The sequence below is a fragment of the Chenopodium album genome, chromosome 22 (genome assembly GCF_948465745.1).
Source record: "Chenopodium album chromosome 22, dcCheAlbu1.1, whole genome shotgun sequence".
Classification (NCBI taxonomy): Eukaryota; Viridiplantae; Streptophyta; class Magnoliopsida; order Caryophyllales; family Amaranthaceae; genus Chenopodium; species Chenopodium album.
Genome location: NC_137855.1, coordinates 11984883 through 12011462, shown reverse-complemented (window position 1 = coordinate 12011462; position 26580 = coordinate 11984883). Strand labels below are relative to the sequence as shown.

Sequence of the window (26580 nt, the reverse complement as noted above, 5' to 3'; positions counted from 1 at the left end):
TTCCCAATCTCCGGTTAGTCGTTCCCAATCTCCGGTTAGTCGTTCCCAATCTTCCGTTTTTCCTATTAGTATTAAAGGCACAAAAGTAGACATAGTATCATTGCTATGTAGCAGGCAGCGGGATTTCCTGGTTGACGAAAAGGGTAATAAAATTAGTGTTTCTAGCCTTATGAATACGGGCAAATACATAATTATCCACTGCTTCGAGGTTCCTGTTTTATCGAACTCCTATCCTGGCGAACTTTGCTGGGCACTTAAAGCCGCGTTATCTACTCCTCTGTGGTCCAATAATTGTCAGTTGGTTGTGGCTCTCAACATAAAATCGGAATGGCAACACAAATACGAAGATAGTTATTTGTTAAATTCTTTTTTATCGGCCCTCCCCTCCTCCCTTGCTATCCCCCTATGGGACTCCGCCTCTTACCATCGCCTTTCTGAGTTGAGGCCCCGTTACTGTTCTCTGCCTGCTCTTATTTTAGATCCTAACCATATTGTTTTGGACCAAGATTGTGACGATGTCGTTCTTTATGGTGCTGAATATTTTCCCTTCACTAATGATCACCTCTCAACCTTAATAGCCACTTTCCGTGATTGGTCAACTCGAAGACCTATACCGCCCCTTGAGGATCTCTTGGGTCTTCCACTTGATCATTCCCTATCTAACCTCACTGCTACTGCCACCACTTGTGTTTCCGATCTCAAACATAAGCTTGTGGGATTGTACTTGTGCCGTTATGGCAGATTATCATACAAAATCAACACGGTTTTTAAACAATGTCAAGCAAAACACCGTGACTTGGAGATCGTTGTGGTTTACCTCAGCTTTAATGATAACCCTCTGCATTTCATGGCTTCTGCCAATGCCTTTTTAATTAATCAGGGGATAACTTCCTGGTGGGTGTTGCCGTTCGACAACTCTACCAGCCGTAGGCTGTGGAATATTTGTCTTAGGTCTGATCGTGAGAAGTTGATCATCATAGGACCTCAAGATCAATTTTTAGAAATAAATGCAGCTAGTGCTATTACCGACTTTGACCCAATCTATGATATGTATCCCTACGCTGCGGAACCCATTGCCCGGCAAGAGACTGCAAGGCTTCAAAACCTAACTTTAGAGTCTCTCTTGTTTTCTACTACACAGAAACATGAACATGGTTACCTACTTACCCAAAAAGGTGATCATATCCGTAATTGGTGCAGTTATAATAAAAAAGAATACTGTATCAAAGAATACTGTAAGGATTCTGAGATTATTCTAGTTTTCGTCCCTCTCTTTTTTTCAAATCAGCTGTTATTCAGTAAAGATTTAATGCCGTGGCTTTGGGATTCCACAATTCCATGGCTCATATGCCCTCCTGATCCTGTTCGTGAAGCACGAATATCCAAGGACACAGTTCTATATGGTTTGGACAGTGATTACTACTTATGTTTGACATTTCGAGAGGATGGCCGAATTGTTTCAAAGAATTGGCCTCAATTATTGTCAGACCATAATTGGGTTGATGATCAGCTCTACTCCGAAGTTCTTTATTTATACAATGAGAAATTAGAAGGTTTTTTTGATTAACTTGTTATCATTTGACAATTAGTTTGACGATCATGTAATGTAAGTTTTTTTTTTTTTTTTTTAAAGACGTTATATTAATATGTTTTAATTACCAGTGTTTTAATAATTGATAACTGTACAATATAATTTTGTTCTTCGTATTTTAAGTTAACATCAGACACATTATGATCTAATGCCTTTAGGGTCGTTCTAATTATTTTGGAGTTCCTGTGCAAGATAAAATTCAGCTCTCCAGAGTCTAAGCAGAGGTGGAGTGCTGATAAAATTCAGGCACCTCTTTAGTACTCTACTCGGGTTTGGGTTAAGGAGGGGCCTTTAGCTATTTCAGATGGTGTTGCTGCAGATTACTGCTTATTCTTCAATAATAATTAAGTGCCTTTAGTCATATCCAATTATCCATGGTATTAAGTGCTAGTCTTTAGGCTGATAGCTGATAGCTTTAGGCAACACTGTTTCAGGGCTAGTCTTTCCTTCTTTCTTCCATTTTGAGGATGTTCACTTATTATCTTCAATCCTGCGTTACGTAACTTAAGTTCCAAAGCTCTAACATTTTGGTGATAGCCTCTTCTGTCAAACTCGTAAAGTTCTACTGAGCTCTTGTTACATTACACTCACTAGTTTTGCTCGTAATTAACTGATTCATATTTGTTCCTTTATGTTCCTCTAAACTCGTCAGCATATTGTTATGCTAACCCCATCCCTACGTAATATTCTATTGATAACCTAAATATATTTTTTGCATATAAAGTATATTGATATGAATCTATGATGATGTATAAAGTTTTACTAACGAGCTCCTAAAAAATTGCCTCATAGTAGTGTGTGTAAACTGTAAATGACCAGTCACATATACAGAGTAAGTCTGAATAGTCCAAAACAAGTTAAGCAAAAGTATCAGTATCAACTCTGGGCTAGTGTCATAATCCTTGGGTAATTTGGAGTTCAGAAGCCAATTATATCTTAGACAGCCATTGAAGTCCATTATTATCTTGCTTACTTGACATTTCGAGTGAGCTTATTCAGGTTGGGTCAATTTTGACAAAATGATCCTAAACTAATGAATCGTTTTCATGTTGTCGCTGCACCATAAAGGGCCTATAATGTCATCCATATAACCATGCTCCTGTCATTCATGTAAAAGAAAATTCTGGTGAAGCGATTTACAGGAGGAAAGCAGCCAGAAATGTCAGAGGAACAGCACAGAGAACAAATCTGAAGCCTTCTTCTATACAGCCCTGTTTCATGGTCGGATGATTTAGAACTTAAAATTTCTCTGAATACTATGCTTCCATCTATATTGGGTGTGTACACGAACAATACTAAAGGAGAGTATCTTACCTATTGTGCTTCATGATTCATCATGAACAACAAATTCGCTCACCAATCACGCAATCAGCCCAAATATGCATCAATAATTAGTTGTTCAGAGCAAAAGAGGCCAAGAACACAAAAATGAAATTATGGATAACTGACAAAGATTTAAAGAATTATATCAATAAAAGCTTCTACAAAACCCCCAACCATCCTCAGTATCGGGTCCAACCCAGTAGCCAGTTAATGTTTGGGGACTGTAACTTACATCAGAATAAAGGGGTGATAGAACAAATGAATCCCTAGATGGTACTCTAATCAGGTGCCCTGAGTACAGACTCTGTACAGCGGTGTGATTCCTGATGCAGGCAGAGGAGATGACTCTGAATGCTGCAAGCATAGGATATGATTTTAGAATAACAATTCAATTTTAAGTTTAAAAGCAACTCTAGCATAAGGAAGTTTGAAAATGTATTATTGATTATATGAAACCATATTGAATATATTAGCATCGTATAAGACATCCATGTTTGCAATATTTCTCAAGGGAAAAAAAGAGCTATATAAAGAGAAAAATAAGGTGAGAAGGTTCAAAAACAAAAGAAAGAAAGTGAGAGAAGGGTCAAAAACAAAAAATGCAGAAGGTAAAAAACAAAGAGAATACGTGAATCCTAGTTGTTAAAACTATGATCTATACCAAATTACCAAGCAGCCAAGATCAGAAGTATAACATCAAAATCAGTTTCTCATATATATGATGGTACCATTTTTTCTAGGCTTCATATTATTCCTGCTCCAAACCAGAGATTCCTATAAGACATTTGATTCCAAACATACATCAACAATCCAAACCTAACCCATTGATCAAACTCATCAGAGTCGGGAGCTTCACAGGAATTGCTTAATTGTTCTCATGTAGCCTTAGTTATGGGAACTTGGAAGTCCCACCAAATAATTAGTAAAAAATGAGCTACAACCATAATGACACGGATAGTCAGCTAGGGGGGAGCAATATAGCAGTTTTGAAGAACCAACAGTCTCATGCCACCAGCTCCTAAGAAGAAAATTAAGATCAAGATGAACATGACAGAAGAGATATTTGAAAGTTGATATAAGAAGCAAAGGTGGATCAAGTCAAGTGCCTTAGCTTACATGCTCTCTTATAGACCATAGACTTGAAACCATGTAAAGAAATCTGTAGTGAAAACCTTAATGGCGCAAAATGAAACTTACATGCTCTTAAAGACCATGGACTTGAAACTACACGGTGATCACTTGTTTTGGGCTGTAGCTCCTGAAGTGAATAAATTACTTTGTAAGTCAGTAAAACCAATCATCAAAACTAAAAAAATAAATAATACAAGTAGTAACAATGTAAAAGTTGCTAATATATTTTGGTGCTTCTACAAGAGAACAATCCCTCCTCACCCTTACTCCCAGAGTAATCACATGAACAGCCAGATCACCCCACCAACTTCCCTGCATCAGCGGGGGAATGGGCTAAGCGCCATAGCTTTTTAAAAGGAAAAAACACCGAAAAGAAGCTCAGGGAAGTAGGGAACTCTTGATATTCGAAATGTGTCATCATATATTGCATTCAGACACAAGGTTACGAGTGAAACTAATCAACAGAAGTATTGAGATATGTGTATTTCAAGCAAATACCAAGTAGTAAAGGACTAATGAACAAAGCTGATTAGCAGAAGAAATGAGATACGTCCTATTACTCTAAGCTGCGCCCTATAATACCTCCAAAAGACTAAGGCCAATCTTACTCACTCAGACTCTTCGTTCCAACTCAAAGTTCCCATACTGCCCAACCCTCGAAAATACACAATGTCGCATACTACATATTCACTTGGATACCATAGTAGAATGCAGATAGCTGCACAATTGACCTCTTGCAATCAACAACAACTATAATTGATTTCTTGATACCAACAATTATAATTGAATTTAATTTCAATCAGCAAAGCCTGAGTCTCATCTAAACAATGTACTTGTATTTCAACAATTTCATACTTCATCTAAGTTAATATGATAGGTACATACACTATTTTGATATGTCCTAAAAACCTTGTCATAGTTCCTAAAACAGTATGATGAATGAATTATCATAATTATATTCCTCAAAAGTCACATACCTACTTAAAAGTTATAACTATATCAAATAACGGTCCAAAATTTTCAAAGTCTCCTACTAATTTAAGGGTTTGAAACTATCCAACAATAACAGAATCTAATGCCTGGAATTCCAGAAATAATGAAGGGGCTAATATCTAACGGGGTAGATTCTACTTGAGCATTGATTTAGAGAGTAATAATTCATTTTATACTTATAATGGCGGCTAGCAGCTTCCACCAGGCGGCTATAAAATTGGGTGGAGGGATATGAAGGTGAAGGATAGAGTACATAGCATGGGAAAAGAAGATGCAGTATAGAAGAGGAATTGTTATGGGGGAAATTGTTATGCTAGGGGGGAGGTGGGTAACTATTAACCTCATTTTTTAGGGAAATAGATTAATTACCCTAGATCTAAACTTTAAAATAATCCAGAATTATTACTCATGTAATTTTTCCCCTCCCATTACACCTATTCCAGGCAGCCCCTAAGTGTTACACTTTTCATTTCTGATCGTGTTTTTTTAAGTGTTATACTTCATTTTTTAGCAAAAAGCTACATTAAAATACAATATCTCTCTCCTCTTATGGTCCCCACCCAAACCCACTACTACTTTTTTATTATATCTATCCTCTCACATTCGTTACTTTTCAATAAACTATTAACCCCGGCCCACTGTCTTTCTTTAATACTCCAACTATCCCACTTACCTCTTATTTTATTTAAGTCAATTATATTGCCTAAAACTATGTGCCGGTCAAAGTGTAACACTTAAAAAAACACGGAAGGAGTGATAATTTGCTTTACACTTTGAATAAAATGAGAAATTGGGAGATTTTAATGAATAACATTATACAAGTAAGTTACAAAATACAGCAATTAGCCTTCAGATTCTTCAAAAGAAAACTTGTGAAATGTAAGATAACATTAGCTCAAATGAAAATAGGAAAATAAATAAAAAGCGCAAAATTGAAAAAAAGAGTAATACCCTGAAATAATAAGAGACGATTGGAAAAGGAGAGAAATTAACTGCAATTAAACACGCCATTTTCTTCTCTCTCCAAATTCTTCAGCCCTTTTTTGGCTACTTTGAAGTTTGAACTGCTTCAAGTTTTCTTCTGTTGCTTCACAATTTTTCCAGAGAATATTGATGAAATTTTTTTTTGAAAACGAGAATATTGATGAAATTTTAATGGGTAATTATCACTGGTACACTCGTGGTTTTGGCTTTTATCTTTGGTACACCTCATTAAAATTTGATTATCAGCGGTACACTCATAATTAGCAACTAATTACTACAGTAACTAAAACGTTAACTAAACGTTAGTCAAGGGATCTAAGGTCATTTTTAGTCGAAAAAGATGAAAAGACCTCAATGCCCTCCCACTTATTCTCCCTCCAACCTTTCCCTCCGACAATTCCCTCATAATTTTTGAAAAAAAAAACACAATTCCCACCACACTTACACTTATAAATACATGCTCTGCTTCTTGCTTTCTCCTTGAATTTTTTTCCCTTTCTTACTTTTCCTTTCAATCAAATCAGCAATGGCTTCCTCGTCTTCCACAAGGTCTATTTCAAGCAACGTATTTGTAAGAGGTGTGTGGGTTAAAAGCATTACCTGCAACTGTAATATATCCTCCAAGAAGTGCGGACATGAGGTTCTCAAACTCAGCAGCAAATCCAGAAAGGCCCTATTACAAGTGCAGCCTTTGTGGATTTTTCTTGTGGGTTAGTGATGAACACATAGTGAGGGATGTTGGTGGAAGACCTGGTAACATGTCAGAAGCAGCACACGTGTAACATTTAAGGGCAGAGTTCAGTGAGTTCATGAAGAAAACCGATGAATTTGCTGATTTTGTCCATATGGTTGTTAAGATTGCAATTGTTATGTATTTTGTCTTATTGGTTGTTGTTTTGAAATAGATCCAGGTTAAGAGTGGGTGTATCAGTTGCAATGGGAAATTAGTTATGTAATCTAATTCGAATTGATATAAATAAAAGTGTTTAATTTATGTTCTTTTCCTTGTTTCTGTAATTATTAGTACTAAATGGTTCTACAACATAAATAAGGTATCAAAATTAGGCAAAATGACATAAATTAGACAAAAGCCATATATTTACTGTTATAGCAAAAGAAAACAACCCAAGCATTTGATGGTTACAGCAAAGGTACTGAATGTATTTTGTTCAAAACAAGTACACATTTTCACCAAAAAAAATCCTAACCAGTTTCTGTTCAAACAACCTTAAACTTATGCATCAGTTGTAGAAAAAAAAAACCAAAAGCAAATCTGCATATATCCCTTGACTCAGCTCTAAGATTGTGACAGGTCTTGTGGCTGACTTGACAGCTGTGAACTGCTGAGCTCAGTTGCACCAGAACCTTCAGCTTGTGATTTTGATCTAGCAGCTTTTGCAGCATTTGTCTGATCTCTAACTCTTGGGTTCTTGATCACAAGTGCTTCTCCAGAGCTCTTTCCCAGTCAACCCACCTTTGGAAGTTGCCTTGTTATGTCCAAAACATCCACAACTTGAGCATTTCACAGTCCTTGACCTTTTGCTTGGCTGGTCTTCTCCTTGTTCCCTTTTCCTATTTCTGCTAGGTCTGCCCACCCCCCTTTTCATCTTTGGTGGGTGGACATGTTGAGGGTTCTCAGCAGCAGATTCGGGCCACTAAGCAAGGTCTGGTATGGGGAATATGCAGTGACTGTAAACCTTCTGGTATGTCTGTGCAGAATACCAAGAGCTGACATACTTGTGAGGATCCACTTTTGCATGAGTCATTGCTCTAATGGCATGTCTGCAAGGTATGCCAGTTAATTGCCATGCTCCACATGAGCAAATCTTGGAATTCAGGCTTAGAGGGAACTGTGATTTCCCCTCATGAATCTCATATTCACCAGGACTTGACTGGAAAGCTCTACAAGTTGCCACGGCTTTGCTAATCTCTCTGACCAATTTTGCTATCTTGGGGCAGAGCTCATCATCACTCAAACCCATTGCAGCTTCATGTCTTGAAGCCATTCTGACCATGCACACTCTCCTGATACCTATGACAGCATTAACAGATAATTTAGGAATTTGAAATTGCAAGTGTGAAAATGAAGTATGCAGTGATCATCATTACCTTCTAGTAAAGTCAATACTGGCCTGCATCTGTCAGCTCCAAGTGTTGAGTTAAAACTCTCAACAAAGTTTGAAGTGTTGGAGTCATTGCACACATTTGGATCAAATTTGTGCTTACTCCACTTGGACTGATGGCCTAAATCTGCAAACCATTGCATGACATCCTCACCACCTTCTTTCTGAAGTCTCTCCATAGCCTTTCTGAATGTGAATTTGTTGGTAGCATTGCAAGCTCTCGAGAATAAAATGTACATAAGTGGACCTGGGAAAGACTTCTTGTAATTCCTACTTAAGTGTCTGCAACAGTATCTTCTTTTAGCTTCTGGCCATACACTTTTCAATGCCACATCAACACCCTACAACAACACAATTTAAAAAGTTATGCCATGTATTTGTAATTTAATATACCAATCAGAAACTGAAACAAAGTAAATATTTACAAACCTTTTACCTGTCAGAAATAATTGTCCAATCTTTTCTCCCTGAATCTTTGACTATGTTGTGAATGTGCCAGAAAAAATAACTCCAAGTATCTTTGTCTTCACTACTAACAATTGCATATGCAACTGGGTAAATCTCATTGTTTGGATCCAAGGCCACAACAGACAGTAAAACTCCACCATAATTACCCTTCAAATGAGCACCATAAACTCCAATCAATGGCCTACATCCTGCAAGAAAGCCTTGGAACTGTCTAGCAAATGAGATGAATATGCTGCTGAATAAGTTGACTCTTGGAATGCTTTCACTCTCATGCCATGTAACAAAAGCCTTTGATCCAGGATTGGTGTTCATTATGACTTCAGCATATCTAGGAAGATGACTGTAGGACTCATCATGTCCTCCAAATAGCTCCTGAACAACAAATCTCTTCAATCTATACAAGGTGGCTTGCTTCAAGTAAATGCCAAACCTCTGTAATAGAAGCTCATTTAGGGCCTTCCCTGGGATATCTGGGTTAGCCCTTATGTCTTCCATAACCTTAGGGGCAGCCCATCTTACTGTACGGATTGGATTGTACATCTCTAAGCCTCTACAGTTATGGACATCTGGCCATATCTTTTTGATAGCCCATGTCTTACCATCAGGGAGCCTACTAGCATGCAGCCTCCACTCACAACTGTGCCAAGCAAGTGACAGTGTACCTCTTGTTGTCTGCAGCTACAACAGCTATTGCAAAGCCTTCCTGCACTGCATAATCTTTCAAAGTCTCTCTCAAATGGCCCTTGTCAATGAATATCATCCAAGGCCTAAGCACTATCTTCCCAAATTTTACTTCTTCATACATCTCTCCCTGCTTATAAAGCTTATCCATGTAATTATCATCATCAGAATCATCAATGAATGCTGACCAAAAGCTAGGTTCCCAGTTGTCTTCTATATGTGGAACATTGCCTAATTCAAGCAACTCATCCTCAGGGACATCACCATCTGGATATATCTCTTCATCTGAGTCTTCACCAGAATCATCACCACCAGAATCATCATCACCGGAATCATCACCACCAGAATCATCCTCAGAATCATCACCAGAACCTTCAGGACCCCCACCAGAACCACCCAAACCATATGTCACCCTCCTTCTAGCACTAGGTGCACTACTCTCCCCTATCTTAATAAGGTCCACACCCTGTTTAGGCACTCTACCTTTCTGACCAGTCCACAAACCCTTCCTAAATTGAGTTGTCTTGGGAATTTTCCTAGCAAATAGGTTAGGGTCAGTGATTATATGTGATGGTTGGCTGTTTGGACTTGATCTAGGTAGGGGGGGTGTTGTGTTTAGTTGGGACTTGGGCAGGTGAAAACCTAGGACTCCTTCTCAAAGGTAGCTCTTTGAAGACAGTGTGTGGTGATATTGGGGAAGGTGGTAACTTCTCACTCCCATGCCCAACTGAAACTAACTGTATAGGTGTGGCCTTACCCTTGCCCTTACCTACAGCAGAATTATCACCTTTCCCCCTACCCTTGCCCTTACCCTTTGATGCTGCACTTTTAGCCTCTACCTTCTCAAAAGCCTTCCTACCCTTGGTATATTCCTTACTAGACATGTCCACACCACTATCCTCAACTTCATTTTGCAAATCAACTGCAGTTACAGTTGGATCATAATTAAACTCTGGAGGGAACATGTCACCTACAATGGGGTCAGTAGGAAAATCATCTAGTGATGGGTCTGTAGGCATAGCATCTACATCTTTGGTTTCCTGAAATTTCTTGACCAATCTCCTCCTAGGTTTCAGTTTGGCCAAAGGTTCTTTTGAAGGTTGCTCAGGATTTGTTTCAAGCAGAGGCTGCTGAATATTTGTTTGAATCAGAAGCTGGTCAATCACAGGTTCTTCACTACTAGGTCTAATTATGTGGCTCATCACTAGTGGAGGTGACTCTGGTTCATTCACATGTGGAGGTGGAGGTGGGGGTGGGGGTGGATGTGGAGGTGATTCTGGTTCTTCCATAGGATGTGCTTGGTTAGCTTGTTCTGCCTCTACATTTCTTCTCCTAAACTCAGAGACTAAGTCATTCATGTAACTATTGATTAAACAGGTTTAAGGTTAATCTATTGATTGTATGTTAGTCAGAAAGCGCACATGAATACAAGAAGAATAAAGTACAGGCCTATTTTTTGGGCAGATTCAATCTCTTTTAGGTTGGATTTGTACCTTCATCTCCGAACTTCCAGTCATGGTTCCAGACCTTTTGGAGTTAACGATCTCCTGGATCGTTAAGGGGTGTAACCTTTACCCTATGAACGGTTTACAAGTTCCTAAAACTTGTTGGCGACTCTTTTGCTCTAACTTCCTTCCCTTTGGACGCCACCATGCTTAAGTAGTGTATGATCACAGTGGGGCTCAAGTGTGGGATGTTTGAAATATTCCCTATAGTTTTTCGGCGACTCCACTGGGGAGTATTTCTATTTTAATTCCTAAAATTTATTTTGGCAATAATTTAGAATGAGTGGATGAGACTCGAAAAGTTCTAAGTATTTCATGTACGTAATTTTGATTAACATTATTGGCATAACATAAAAAGGTTCGCATTGGAAAGACCATCCGTAATGCATCAAAAACATAGGATTTTTACACGTAGGACATTAGGGAAATATCTTTCACAACTAAAGTCGAAATAATGCTACGAAAAAAAACTGGAAAATTCAAGAACAGAAAGCTGCCGAGGCATGTAGGAATTAGCGCTGAGAAAACAGCGACAGCGCCGAGCGATGGCTTTGTCGCCTGGCGACAGTACTTGTCGTCTGGCTACAGCGGCATCGTCTGGCGACAAACGCTATTTCTCGCGCCAAATTCTTCCAATACCGAGCTAGAAATCTACCTTCTTGTTTTGACTATTTTTCTAGTACTGTTTGCTCGGTTTTACTTCCTGATTGAGTTTTTCCCTTTTTTCTGAAACCCATATGTGTTCTACATATGGCCATAACCCTCTGGGAATTCACGCTCCATTTATCTAATCGAACACTCCTAGCAACGAAGGGTACATCCGAGTTTATTGAATTCACCAAACCATGAAAGCGAGTTTAACTCGCGGGGTCCCATCCACTCGCGCCAACCCTTCCAAAGGTAAGGCTTCCGCACGGTGCATCCGGACTCATAACCATGGACCCTCGTTGACTAACCCATATCCTGAATCTTAGAGAACTAGAGCCATGGTTAGGTTGCAAACTCATTGCATCATATTGTGATTATGTGACTACTTGTGCATTATTTGTTATGCATATCTTATATGTGTTTCCCCTAACCGTTTGTTTGACTTGTGAATGAGTTTCAATAAATTCATTAATGACTAAAGGACTTTGCTAATTTTATTAATTAATTAATAAATGATTAAAGTCTAAATAAATTGATCGAACTTGACTTAGTACGACTTTTAGGCTTGTCCCTTTAGAATAAAATACTGGAAACAATCCTAGATCAATGTTCCAGCAATGGCGCAGAGGTCTGGACTGTAGCGCCACACACTAGTGATTAGCATCAGGCGACAATGTTGTCGTCTGGCGCTGATCCTTAGCGTCTGGCGATAGTCATGTCATTTGACGACAGTCCATATTTCTGCTCGAGTCTTCACGACGAGTCTAACTAATCAATTTGCTTAAACGGTTTAATCGGTTTATTAATGACAGTAATCATGTACAATCCTTAATTGAGTCTAGGCACATAGTCTCCTCATGGTCTCACACAAGAGTTAAAGTATGTCACTCACATTCACTATTAAAGCACACACATAATATGTCACATTTTGACCATGTCTAGAGAGTCTTGTATGCGCGTATTTTCCGTCATTTTTCTAGGGGGTAAGTTGGATATTAATCCTCCAATTAAACTATACTTGTTTAAACCCTTACTTAATCCTAAAAAATACACCCTATTTTTGCTTTTTTGTTTTTTTTATAAACCAATAAAGTCAAAGTCAATTTGAGTCAAGTCATTAAAACAAATAAATGGTTAATTTACAGCGCTTGGTCAAGAAAAGAAGGGCGATTAATCAAAGAAAATACATTTGTTCAAGTACTTCTTTTTAACAAACCAATCAATCGGAAAAGAAAAGCCAAGAAGATAATGACGTCTCAAGAAGAAGTCAATGAACTCAGGAAGGACGTGGCCAACTTAACTGAATTGATGAAGAATATGGCTCTTCAAATCAATGACCCTGTGAAGCAACAACAAATGGAGTTCATGCAAGAAAGCTTGAGCAAAATATCCAATGATTATAGATTCTAGGGCATTATCTCACAAGGGGTCTCACTGGATGAGGAACTTCTTCCGCAGAAGTTCAATACCAATGACATCCCTAGGTTGGTTCAAGGCAACAGATAATCCTTACTTCCACCTAAGAGCTTTCGAGACAATAATGAACATTAAGGGGATTGATAGGAAAGTTTTTCATTCACTGTTTTCCCTATCTCTTGAAACCGTTTGTCAACAATGGTTTTTTTCCCTTGACAAAGAGAAAATCTCTACTTGGGATGCCATTGTAAACGCTTTCATTGATAGGTATAAATGTAATATTCAAGTTGAAATTGATCATAGGGAACTTGAGATAGTTAAGCAAAAAAGAGAATGAAGGCTTTACTTCTTTCTTTAATAAATGGAAGGAAACCTCTGCTAAAATGATTGAGGTACCTACTGAAAAGGAATATGTGAGATTATTCATAAAGAATCTCCAGGAAAAGTGTTCCAAACATCTTAAGTACCAAAGCAACTTGAATACTTTCAAGGCCGTTTATGACATTGGAATTAATATTGAAGACGACCTTGCAAAGCAAAAAGCTGGTAACACCAACTCCAACAGTGGCTGGAAAGGAAAGAAGAACAAAAATCCTTCTTCTTCCAAAACCACCCACTCAAATAATGTTAGCACCTTTTGAAGGACTTATGTCTTCGATAAGTGAAATTACTAGATATATCAAGGATCACTATTATGGAGATAATAAGTTCGTTCATTTGGGTCGTCATTATCTGTTGCTAGACTATGATCAATGATCTTTGGGCTAGTCAAATAGTCCAAAGCCCGCTAGAATGAATCCTATGAGGTCACACACAAGGGTATTGGGTTAAGCAAGTTAGAGGCCCATTTATGGGCCTCATGAGTAAGTAACTAATCATGAATTGAATTGGGCTAGCATAGTTAGATTAGAGTTAGGTTTTGGGCTTTGTCATGGACTCTTATTTAGAGATGAGATCTATAAATAAGATCCATGCCTAGGGTTGTGACACAGAACAATTAACAGTTGATTGTGAATCAAGGCAACTAAATCCAAAAACCCTCTCACTCTCTCTTTAACCCAAGGCTCTCTCTCTCCTCCCCTTGGACTCATGGCCGGCCACCCCTAGTGGCGCGTGTGGTGGTTCGTGGTGGTTCGTGGTTGGTTTGTTGCTTGTTATTCTGCTTAGAAGGTCAATTGAAGGGTTCAATTGCAACTAACTAGCATTAGTGGAGGTCTTAATCCGTGCCCATGGACCAAGTAGAGGAATCACGTTTGAGGTTCTTTGTCTCCCTTGTTCTTGTTCGATCACACGTGGAATCACGCTACAAAGGTATTAATTCTAATTCTTTATGTGTTATGCATGATCTTGGGATTAGGTGCTATATGAATATGATTCATGTTTTCCGCATTCGTACCTATAAACTCCTACAGTGGTATCAGTTAGCCTATGCATGTACATATATTGAATATAATTCTTTGATAGTCCACAATTTGAATTCAATTTGGAAAGAGAATAATTTAATTATGGGTCAATTATTATTTTAATTGTGATTTAACAATATAGAATCATTAAAAGTTGTTTAATTTGCTCCAAATTATCCATCAAAGATCCGAATTTTGCCCCTAAATCACTTGAAAATTCGAACCCCCCCCAACCCTAATTTTCGAAATTTTCGAAACCCTAAACCCTAATTTGTGAAATTTGTGTTTTGGTTTTGATTTAATTCGATAATTATGTGATTAATGAATTTAATCTATTTGATTTCATGTTAAATTATGAATTTTCATGATCAAGTTACTTAATTAAGAGTTAAATTAAATTGGGGATTAATTTCATGAAGAACCCTAATTTCAAGATTGAATATGATTTAATTTTGAAATTAATTGGACCACATTAAGATTAATTTAATTTTAACAAAATTGTTTTGTTTTTATTTAAATTAAAATAAAAAAGGGGGGTTTTAAAGCAGCGGCAACCGTGGCAAGGTGGCGCAGCCACGACGGCTGCCGCTGTAGGTGGTCCGGAGGGAGGGCGGGGCGGGGTAGCAGGCGGGTCAGGGAGGGGCAGCAACAGCAGCACCGTGCAAGGGTTGCGCGGCACTGCTGCTGCTGCTGTGCACCGCTGCAAGCAGTGTACACCTCACGAAGTACGACCACCGTGGCTGGCTTCGGCTGGCCACACCACGATGGCTGGTGCACGGGTCTAAAAAAATTATTTTATTTAAAAAAAAACAGATTTCAAAATTAAAAAAAAAAAGGATAAGTTTTGATTTTGAAAAGATAATTAACAAAGTTAAAGTGGTTAATTTTGTTTAGTTTGGATAATTATGGAGCAAAAGATTCTATTTGGATAATAATTAATTTAATGAGATTATCCCATAATGAATTTTGGATAATAATTGATTTAAAATTATGTGATTGGCTAGGCAATTAGGATAGAATCTCCTAAATAAGTTAGGATAATCATGGAAAATAAATATGATTTATCTTCAATAATTAAAATATGATTTGATTCTATCTCTTACCTAAAATAAAATATATGATATTTTATGGTTGGTTAGAAATAATATATGATATTATCTAATTGCAGTAATTAATTAAAATATGAGATATTTAGAGCCATGTTTCCTTAATTATGAACATTTGATGTTGTAGTTTAGGAAAGCATGATGAGTGATTTATTATGTGGCACTTTATAATATATGATACTATTTATTGCTATATATAAACTAGTATGGCCTATAGATTCTAAATACGATCTGCGCATCGTTTCGTATTTTTGTAATCTAAATACGGTATGCGTACCATTAAGTATTTTTCTAATTTATTTTATTTTATTTAAGTAGTAGATAGAATAGAATAATATTACAGGTTGCAGTTGATCCAAGAAGCCTATGGAGTGGAGGACCAAAGGAATAAGATGGATGAGATCCATGAAGATTCAAGTGGGAGCATTTTCTGCTTTATTAGTTTTCTTAGGATTAAGGGGCCATACTATGTCATGTTTTATTTATGCATTAGTAGATTATGCATGTTAGATTTATTTTATGTTGATTGATGATGCGCTAGAGTTCACTAAATAATCACAACATAATAAATCTAGGTCTCAGTAATATTGAGGTTGCTTTTCCAATTGAATACACAACAATCCTTAGATCATGAGTGATGGGTCGGCCTCGGCAGAGTGTCACTTGTTATCATAGGTAATTGTGGGGTAGATCACGTTCTACAAATTTAATTGGTCATACTCAACAAGGTTACCTAAAGAGTTTAGAACCTTGAAGCTAAGGGTAATAATTAAACATGTGATGATTAATTATTCAACCAAGAATTACAAAGAGTTGTAATCAGTAAAGAGTTTACTCACCTTGAAAATGTAATGCTTGATGGTAGGGCCTCAGTCCGGTCAACTATTACACAAATAAAGGATCTTGGAATCATTTAATTCAATAGGGATCAATTTAATATTGAATAAATGCTTTAAAGTTACCAATTTAAATCGTTTATGGTACTTTAAATTTATTAAACATAATTATTGAACTTTGCCTCGTTTTATTTTTGTTTGTAGATGAATAACCTTTACGACAACACTATTTTGCCAAACAAATTGAATTTAAGGCTGAATCTTATAAACTTCAGGGAATGGGAAAACGAGCTGAGAAATGTTCTCAAAAGCCAAAAGCTTGAAGCTCGTTTATATATACCCATTGAGAGCAGATATATTGTTGGTTTTACTCATGAAAGGCATGCGAAAGATGTTTTGGATGCAGAGAAAATCAGGAAACTCATTTTAGAATCTATTCCAACTTGTTGGAAAGGAAGGTTCAGGCACTATGAGTTGACCAATCTTCATGAATGTCTTCGTGCCATCTGTCGAGGTGGCATTGGAAGGCTAGGAAGTGGAGGCTTCAACGACTATAATGTAAGAGATGTCGTTAATTTGATACCTCATATTTACTACTCCTGGACTGACAGTGTAAGGTTTGAGACTTACAATATCCATTGTAAGATTATGGCTAAGAAACTCATGCTTGGTCAGTCAGTTAAGACCCATGTCAATGAACTGATTGGATTATTTAATCAGATGGATGTCCAAGGGAGGTCGTTCGATGATGACTCTGTACATGATATTATCATGTTCTCGCTCCATGATGGATTTGATCTAGTCAAGCTTATTCATGATGATGAAGGCTCGACAGTGACACTAGTCAACCTTTTGATCAACCACTCAGAGGAGTACTTGAAGAAGGAAGGAAGTCAGTGCTTCTATTGCGGGAGGTGGTCTTGCCACATACTTGGGTGTCCCTATTACACACCAGTGAGAACGGAAAGTAAAGAGTTACCTAACGTTTTTGTTGTAGAAATTAATCTTACTTCATCCTCAACTTGGGTATTCGATACCGGTTGTGGTGCTCACATTGTTAATAACATGCAAGGCTTAGAAGGAAGTAGGAAGTTAGCAAGAGGGGAAGTCACACTCCGAGTAAGAAATGGAGCAACAGTTGCTGCACTTGCTATTGGAGATTATCATTTGAGACTTCCGTCTGGTCTAGTTTTGGTTCTTAATAAATGTTATTACGTTCCAACAATTACCAAAAACATTATTTCAGTTCCAATTTTAGATACTGAAGGTTTTTCTTTTGAAATAAGAGACAAGTGTTGTTTTATTTCCAAAGAAAATATGTTATATGCTAAAGCGAAATTATTTAATGGCTTGTATGTCATAGATTATACAACTCATATCTACAACATAGATCATAAAAAGCAAAGAACAGATGGATCAACCCAACTTACCTATGGCATTGTAGGCTTGGACATATTAACCAAAAGCGCATCCAGAAATTACATAAGGATGGACTCCTTTAAACATTTGATTATGAATCATTTGAAAATTGTGAGTCATGCTTGCTTGGTAAAATGACTAAGTCACCCTTTACGGGTGTAGGTGAAAGAGCAAGTGACCTTTTGGGACTCATACATACGGATGTGTGTGGACCAATGAGTTCAAAAGCTAGGGGTGGATTTAGTTACTTCATTACTTTTACTGATGATTTAAGTAGATTTGGTTATATTTACTTAATGAAGCAGAAGTCGGAAGCTTTTGAAAAGTTCAAAGAATTCCAGAATGAAGTACAAAACCAGCTTGGGAGACCAATTAAGGCATTACGATCTGATCGTGGTGGTGAATATTTAACCCAAGAATTTGATGAAAATCTGATTAATTGTGGAATACTTTCACAGTTAACCCCTCCAGGGACGCCACGGTTAAATGGGGTGTCATAAAGGAGGAATAGGACCTTATTGGATATGGTTCGGTCCATGATGAGCTTTACTGATCTTCACATATCATTCTGGGGATATGCATTAGAAGCAGCTGCTAGAGTACTGAAAAGAAGCCCGTCCAAAGCAGTTGAAAAGACACCATATGAGATATGGAATGGAAGAGTTCCAAGTTTGTTTTTTCTCAATATTTGGGGATGTGAAGCCTATGTAAAACGTTTACAAGGAGACAAACTACACCCTATATCAGACAAGTATTTCTTTGTGGGTTACCCCAAAGAGACAAAAGGGTATTACTTCTACAATCGCGAAGATAACAAAGTGTTTGTTGCTCGCGATGGTGTCTTTCTAGAAAAGGAATTCCTCTCTAGAAAGCCAAGTAGGAGTAAAGTAGTTCTCGAAGAAATTCGAGACGAGCAAAAAATGGATGTGGATAACACCACATCAGAGGCGAGGGCGCATAATCATGCGTCGAAGCAAGCTAATTCGACTAGCGAGACTCCTATCGTCCCACTTGAATCTAATTCTTGTGAAAATCTTTAAAGAGTTGAAGAGAAAGCATTTCTATTGTTGCTCCTACCCCACGTATTTCTGCCAGAATCAGAAACAAACAGTTTGTTGAGAATGAGGAACCTACAACCTACAAGCAAGCTTTGGCGAGCCCCAACTCAAATGAATGGCTTGAGGCCATGAAATCCGAAATGGAATCGATGTCTGAAAATGCTGTGTGGACCCTGGTGGACTTGCCTAATGGGGTAAAACCTATTGGTTGCAAGTGGGTTTACAAGATCAAAACAGACAAGGATGGAAATGCCTACATCTATAAAGCAAGACTGGTTGCAAAAGGGTACAGACAGATTCATGGTATTGACTATGATGAAACCTTTTCCCCAGTAGCAATGCTTAAGTCCATTCGGATTCTTTTAGTAATTGCTGCATTTTTCGATTACGAAATTTGGCAGATGGATGTCAAAACTGCCTTCTTGAATGGGTTCTTGATGGAGGAAGTGTATATGACACAACCTGAGGGTTTTGAAGGTCTAAAAAATCCTGGAAAGGTATGCAAACTTCAGAAATCCATTTATGGATTGAAGCAAGCATCAAGGAGTTGGAACCTTCGTTTTGATGAAGCAATCAAAAAGTTTGGTTTTCTTAAAAGCGAAGAGGAACCTTGTGTATACAAGAAGTCCAGTGGGAGCAGTATAGTTTTCTTAGTCTTGTATGTAGATGACATACTGCTCATAGGAAACGACATACCAATGCTTAAGTCAGTCAAGGAGTGGTTGAAGAGTTGTTTCTCCATGAAAGACTTGGGTGACGCCGAGTACATCTTGGGAATCAAGATCCATCGGGACAGGTCTCGAAGGATGATTGGACTGAGTTAGGAGACTTATATTGATAAGATTCTTGATAGGTTCGAGATGGCAAACTCCAAGAGAGGATTTCTCCCCATGTCCCATGGAATTACGCTTAGTAAATCTCAATGTCCGGTTATGCTAGATGAGATGAGACGTATGGCTATTATACCTTATGCTTCGGCAGTAGGGTCGATAACGTATGCCATGATTTGTACAAGGCCGGATGTTTCATATGCTTTAAGCATGTGTAGCAGATTTCAGGAAAATCCAGGTGAAGCACATTGGACAACTGCCAAGAACATCCTTAAGTACTTGAGAAGGACTAAAGGAATGTTTCTAGTATATGGCGGTGAAAATGAGTTGTTTTTCAAAGGTTATACGGATGCGAGTTTCCAAACAGACAGATATGATTTTAAATCCCAGTCTGGATACATCTTCTGTCTGAATGGAGGAGCAGTGAGCTGGAAGAGTTCAAAGCAAAGCATTATCGCAGACTCTACAACAGAATCAGAGTATTTAGCTGCTGTTGAAGCAGCTAAGGAAGCAGTTTGGATTAAGAAATTCCTTATTGAGATGGACATTGTACCAAGTGCTCAAAAAGGGATTGAGTTGTATTGTGACAACAATGGCACCATTGCTCAATCAAAGGAGCCTAGGTCACACTTCAAATCCAAACATGTTGAGAGGAAGTATCATCTCATTCGAGAAATCGTTGACAGGGGAGATGTCAAGATGTGCAAAGTTCATACGGATGAGAATATCGCTGATCCACTTACTAAACCCCTTCCATTGCCTAAGCATGAGAAACATGCTAATGCAACTAGATTGAGGCTAATGATGTAATTTAAGTCGTATTTGTTTTTGAGAAAAACTTATTACATATGTAATACATTCATTGGCAGAATTATGTTTAATAAGAAATTCATCATTTCTCTTATTTAATTATGGTTTTATGATATTAAATAAAATGTCCAAAATAATTATGGATTGATGGGCTCATCAGGTTGATGACCTGGTGATGAAACCCCACAGGTGAACAAAATCCATACATTATTCTGTTCCTAGTTTGAAATCATTAAATTGGACATAAATGATTTCAATAAATGGACTAGCATGTAAGATTGATTGGATAGCGTAGTTTCATGGGCTATAGGAGCGTAGTGATGCTCGGTCAATCACATGGATATGCATGAATGATGCATGATCGAACTATAGACCTACTTTGAAGCTCAAGTATAAAGCTTCCGGATATATTAGTGGATTCCTTTGACATGAGTGGAACATTGATTCCATTCAATGAATTATATAAATGTGTACACTCAAACGTCTTCCCGTAACTGGAGATTATAAAGGGTGTTTCCTGGTTACTTCATGATTTGAGTGGGAGCCTTGGTTTCCACAAGATTGGATTGAGTCTACCTATTTAATTAGGAATGTGTCTTGGCCCCTTGAAGAGGGAGAATTTAGAAAATGCATGGCCGTGCTCAAATGGATTACATAGTAATCATTTGTTTTGTAATTCTAACTCAGTTTTCAAGAAAAGATTTGTAGATTAATATGATCACGCCATGAGATGCAATCATATTATCAAATCGACACACATTGACTTAAGGAATTTGAATATTGCGCACTTGTCTCAGACAAGTGGGAGATTGAAGGAGTTATGTCTTAGATAAGTGCAATTACTAGATATATCAAGGATCACTATTATGGAGATAATAAGTTCGTTCTTTTGGGTCGTCATTATCTGTTGCTAGACTATGATCAATGATCTTTAGGCTAGTTAAATAGTCCAAAGCCCGCTAGAATAGATCCTATGAGGTCACACACAAGGGTATTGGGTTAAGCAAGTTAGAGGCCCATTTATCGACCTCATGAGTAAGTAACTAATCATGAATTGGATTGGGCTAGCATAGTTAGATTAGAGTTAGGTTTTGGGCTTTGTCATGGACTCTTGTTTAGAGATGAGATCTATAAATAAGATCCATGCCTAGGGTTGTAACACAGAACAATTAACAGTTGATTTTGAATCAAGGCAACCAAATCCCAAAACCCTCTCACTCTCTCTCTCTAACCCACGGCTCTCTCTCTCCTCCCCTTGGACTCACGGCCAGCCACCCCTAATTGCTTGTGTGGTGGTTCGTGGTTGGTTTGTTGCTCGTTCTTCTCATTAGAAGGTCAATTGAAGGGTTCAATTGCAACTAACTAGCATTAGTGGAGGTCTTAATCCGTGCCCGTGGACCAAGTAGAGGAATCACGTTTGAGGTTCTTTATCTCCCTTGTTCTTGTTCGATCACACGTGGAATCACGCTACAAAGGTATTAATTCTAATTCTTTATGTGTTATGCATGATCTTGGGATTAGGTGTTATATGAATATGATTCATGTTTTCCACATTCGTACCTATAAACTCCTACACCTTTAACCTGAATGAAGTCCTTGCCATGAATAATCAAGGACAAAAGAAACCATTTAGGAGAAACTTTACTCCTATTGGTATGAGTTATGACACCACATTTGACCGTCTTCTTGCAAAAGGTCTTATATCTCCTATTAGACCATTTGAGGATCCACTAGTCGAAAGGAGAACGGCTAATTGGAACCCCAATGCACACTGTAAATCCATCAAGGTAAGGGCCATCTTACTAAAATTGTCTAATAAATTGAAAGTAAAGCAATGCTCTAATCTTTCTTCTCTTTCTTTGCCCTCTTCTAATTCTTGTCAGCTTCTTCCTCTTTATCCATCACCTTTGCTAGCAAGCGTCCCTTAGAGGATCTGCATTCGATCTTGGTGCCGATAGTTTCCCCTTTAGCCATCACACCATGTTTCTTCTCTACCCACACTTTCTTTTCTGTTGAGACATCTTTTCTTTTCTCTTTGCCTTTAGTAGTGTTTTTCTTCTTAGGCATAATAGAAGTCTTAAATTCAACCTTTTCACCTAGGCGTTCCTTAACAGGAGATTTCTTGTCTCCCAGACGATTCTTCACGTTGGTTTTATTTTGAACTCTATTCTTGTCCTTTTTAGGTCTATCAAGTAGCCAATACTTCACATCCTTAGACAAAGAAGGAGGAACCTTTTGGGTAACAACTTCCCATAAAGGCCTAGCACTCCAATAATTATCAAACCTCTCCATGTCTTGTGAAATAGGGAATTCATAAGGACGACGAAGATCTCCAGAAGGAATGGTTTAAGAAAGGCCATACTGTCTTTTTACCCTACAGGGGTAATAAAAAGTCAACTTTGATAAGCTAGGAAGACGGCAAAAGGGTTGTTTTTTGACACCAACCATCTTCTCAATTTTCCACCAAGGGATGACCCACTTGATGGCAAAATCACAAGAGGCAAATATTTTGCTCCACTCTCGACGGTCCATCTTTATGGAAAAGCGTTTCTTTCACCTTACAAAGCAATTTGGTGTATATTTGTCAATATTGTCAGGAGGACTAATTAATTCTAGCCTCTCCATTAGCCACATCTGCAAAAATTCAATGCAAATAATTAGTATTACTATACAAAAATATATGTTTTTGATTCCTGTAATTAAAAGTATTATTTTTCTACCTGTAATAAAATTGGAGAACCTCGAAGAGGTGCTTTTGGATTTTTCTTTAATTCATCCAAACTAAGCATAGTTTCTCCAACAATTGATGGCATTGGATTCCTCCCTGATTCAATTTGTTCCATAACGGACACTAAAATTGCTTGACCCTCACGATTACTTCCACTAGTGAGGAGATATTGGCTAAACAGGCAAAAGAGGAAAGCTCTCCTCCTATAAACATGAAAATACTCATAATATGGTCTATCAAAGTAATGGCGTGCAAATTCTTTCAGATTAACTACATTTCCATCTAAAATATTTGTTAGATCCCTGTCTTTAAGATTAAAGAAACGCTCAAAATCTTTATAATAATATTCGCTCACATTAAGAATTACCGCAAGATCTATGGAAGGGAAGCCTAGAATGGCACCAAATTCTTCCGATAAAGGACTAATTTCATCATAGCCTAAACTAAAGCAATGGGTGTCTGGATCCCAATATTCTAAGGTGGTATGAATAAAATCTATATCTATGTCTACCCCCTTAATACCATAAATACCTCCCAAGTGAAAGAAATCAAGCTCTTTTCTCTCCTTAGCAGTCAAAAATCGGCACCACTCACGAGTAAAATCACTAAAACTCTTAGACATGATTTCTTAATGAGAATTAAAGCTATAATTATTGTTTTAATCTGCTCGAAATATACAAAAATCGGCAGATTTGGGGGCTATTTATGCACAAAACTAGTACAGTCTGTTTCCCGAAAGGATTCGGAGAAAAAAGTTTAGCGCCAGACGACATGAGCAGCGTCTGGCGACGAGGCCTATTGCCCGGCGACAAAGGTCAGCGTTTGGCGACAGAGAGTCGACACGACGCCAGCTTTTCGCGCTATGCGAATCATGTTTTTATGATTACGACTCGATTTTGTACATTGACTTTACGGTTTTTGACCTCTTGTTTTCAAAACCTTATCCAAACACTTTTTCGATTAATTTAAGCTTAATTAATTTTAGGCTTATTTTAGTCAAAGTTTACTTTATTTTTCATTTTTTCTTTTTGGGGGAGAAAGTCGGATACCCTCCATTGATAATAAAAATGACGGAAATTTTTGCGCAAAATTAGTCACAATTTTTCACACACTCACATGCACATGAAATGAAAAATAAAAATGCAGAGATAACATAAGCATAATAAGTTTGTATATACAGTATGTCTAACATAGAAATCATATAATACGTGATAGCAAAATCCTACAAGTCAAATAAAATAAATACAGGTACAACTACGATGCCGGAGGACGCAAATGGGGAGGACCTCCCAAAGTATCAAAGAACAAAGCAGATCGCGGGGTATGCCCCTCGCTAGCTCCGGGATCACCGACAGTCGGGATCGACAAAGTAGGGTCAGCCCATCCAGGCTCACCCTGATGATGAATAGCCAACGGCTGAGGCTGCGGCGGATGCTGCGACGACGAGCCAACCTCGTACGTCCCACCACCCCCTAAAGGAGCCGATGTCACGCCTCCTTGGCCTGTCGGCCTAACATGTGCACCCTCAGACGAAGAGCCTGAACCCTCCGATCTCTCAGCAGGAGCCGTCTCCGATCGGCCACCCTCACCCCTGGAAGAGGTACGACGACGCCTCGAGCCAGACCCGGATCTCTCTCTCCTAGCCTCGGGTCTCGTCCGAGTATGTGGAGGAGGAATAGGACGACAAGAGGCTCGATCCCTCAATCACACCAGCAGGTAGCGAAAGGCATCCAAACCCCTCGCCATCCTCGTTACCACCTCGCGAGAGAACTGTCAAGAGACAAGTCAGTGACAATCAAAGATATATTTACAAGTAAACTGCAAATAAATAACTCACCCAAGTCTGGTGCCGAGGTATCGACCGCTCAATAAAGCAGTGATCCGGAGGAGCTAGAGGAATCATCTCCTCAACGGGACCATACATCCCCTGGTAGGTGATAGATATGGGTGGAGCAACAAACTCCGCGCGCGCATCCTATAAAATAAATCTGAGTAGTCAGTTACTACTTGGGGGCTATACAAAAGGCAAAAATGGAAGATGAGGAATACCTCCTCCGCTCCCTTTAGAAAAACAGGTGGTGGAGCCAAAAGCGGCAGCAACGCCTCCGTATAGCATAGCTCCAAACGGGCATGAGTCCGCCAAGGTGTACCCACTAGCGACCTACTCGCAAGGGTCCTCAATCTCGCCTTGTCAAACATGTGCCGAGAAGGGCTAGCAGGAACAACAAAAGCCTCCGAGGAGTGCTGAATAGCCACTTTCTCGCCTAGATAAACCACAGCGTCGTACGTCCCCTGTAAGTACCGACGCTGAGCAATGTACTGCACATCAAGCACAGGAATGTCGAAATCGGCCTATGGCCGAAACTCTACGGCCGGCTCCTACAAAATGCATATTCATAAGATAAAATCCTACTAGAGGTACTAAAAGGCAAGTATTTGAGGAACATACCGAGAGGATCAACTCTCGAACGTGCCTGGTAGTAGCCTCATCACTGTGATGGCCTCCCCAACCGGCAGCAATGGGGAGCTCGCGAGTTGAGGGTCTCGCCGGCGCGAGAGACGGAAAATACTCGTAGAATCAGATCTACTAGAATAAAGAAGTGTCAATAAAAGCTAAAGAGATCTAGGGCTAACTTTAATAAAGGAAATAAAGTATACCTCTACGGTTCTCCAAAAGCTTGAGAGTGCGATATCTCGCTCGAAAGAACCATGACGACTAGCAAGTCGCAATTCGACTAGGAAGTCCGCGTAGGCCAAGCTGGCCCAATCATATGACCCGACCATGTGAAGGTCGCGAAGAGCAGGCAAGTAGTAGAGTAGCACTCGACTACCTATGTCAGGTGAAAAAGTCCCTAATAGCAAGATCAGAGCAAAGATGCGCACCCGCTGCTTTGGGGTGGTCGTACCATCCTGAAAAGCCGCCGCGAGCATGGACCGGCGAATACACCGAGAGCTAAGATGCGTCAGCTCAGCCTCACTACGAGCCCGAATGGTGATAGGGCCCAACAGCTCCAATACCTTTAGAGAAAAGATGGAGATCTCGCTATCAAATGGAAGCACGACCGAACTAAAATCCAATCCCGTGATGAGACTTAAGTCAGTAGGGGTAACAGTCATCTCACCCCAGGGAAAATGGAAGGTGTTGGTGGTGTCCCAAAAGAACTCCACCAAAGCTCGGACCACGTAATGGCTCTATCTGAAAGAACACAAAGCCCGAGTGGCCCGCAACAGAGGAGTCAAGCCACAAGACTCCCACAGGCGGCGCAGACCGTCATGATCGCGGAAGTAAGTGTCGTATAAGTAGCCAATGGTCGTGTTGCCAAAACCATGGCTACGAACTCTCCCACTATGGATCCCACGCCGAACACGCTCCGAGATGTGAAACTCAGGTGCAAAGTACAGAGTTCGCTCATCCCACTCTGGGAATGTCCCTAGAGAAGAAGTGGTCCCTACGCCGACATCGACGGGATCGTCCTCCCGATGAGTCTCCCTAGAACGAGAGCCGAAACCTCATCGTCTATCCATGC

The 26580-nt window shown here is 39.0% G+C and overlaps 1 protein-coding gene across 1 annotated transcript; it reads right to left on the bottom strand.

Annotated features, from left to right (window-relative positions):
- Positions 1-7677: 7677 nt before the first annotated feature.
- Positions 7678-9153, bottom strand: LOC145603959 (uncharacterized). Its single transcript, XM_081659925.1, has 3 exons — positions 8683-9153; positions 8132-8486; positions 7678-8054 (listed from the first exon to the last, which is right to left on the bottom strand). The coding sequence occupies exons 1-3, from the start codon at positions 9151-9153 to the stop codon at positions 7678-7680; spliced, it is 1203 nt and encodes a 400-aa protein (XP_081516051.1).
- Positions 9154-26580: the final 17427 nt, after the last annotated feature.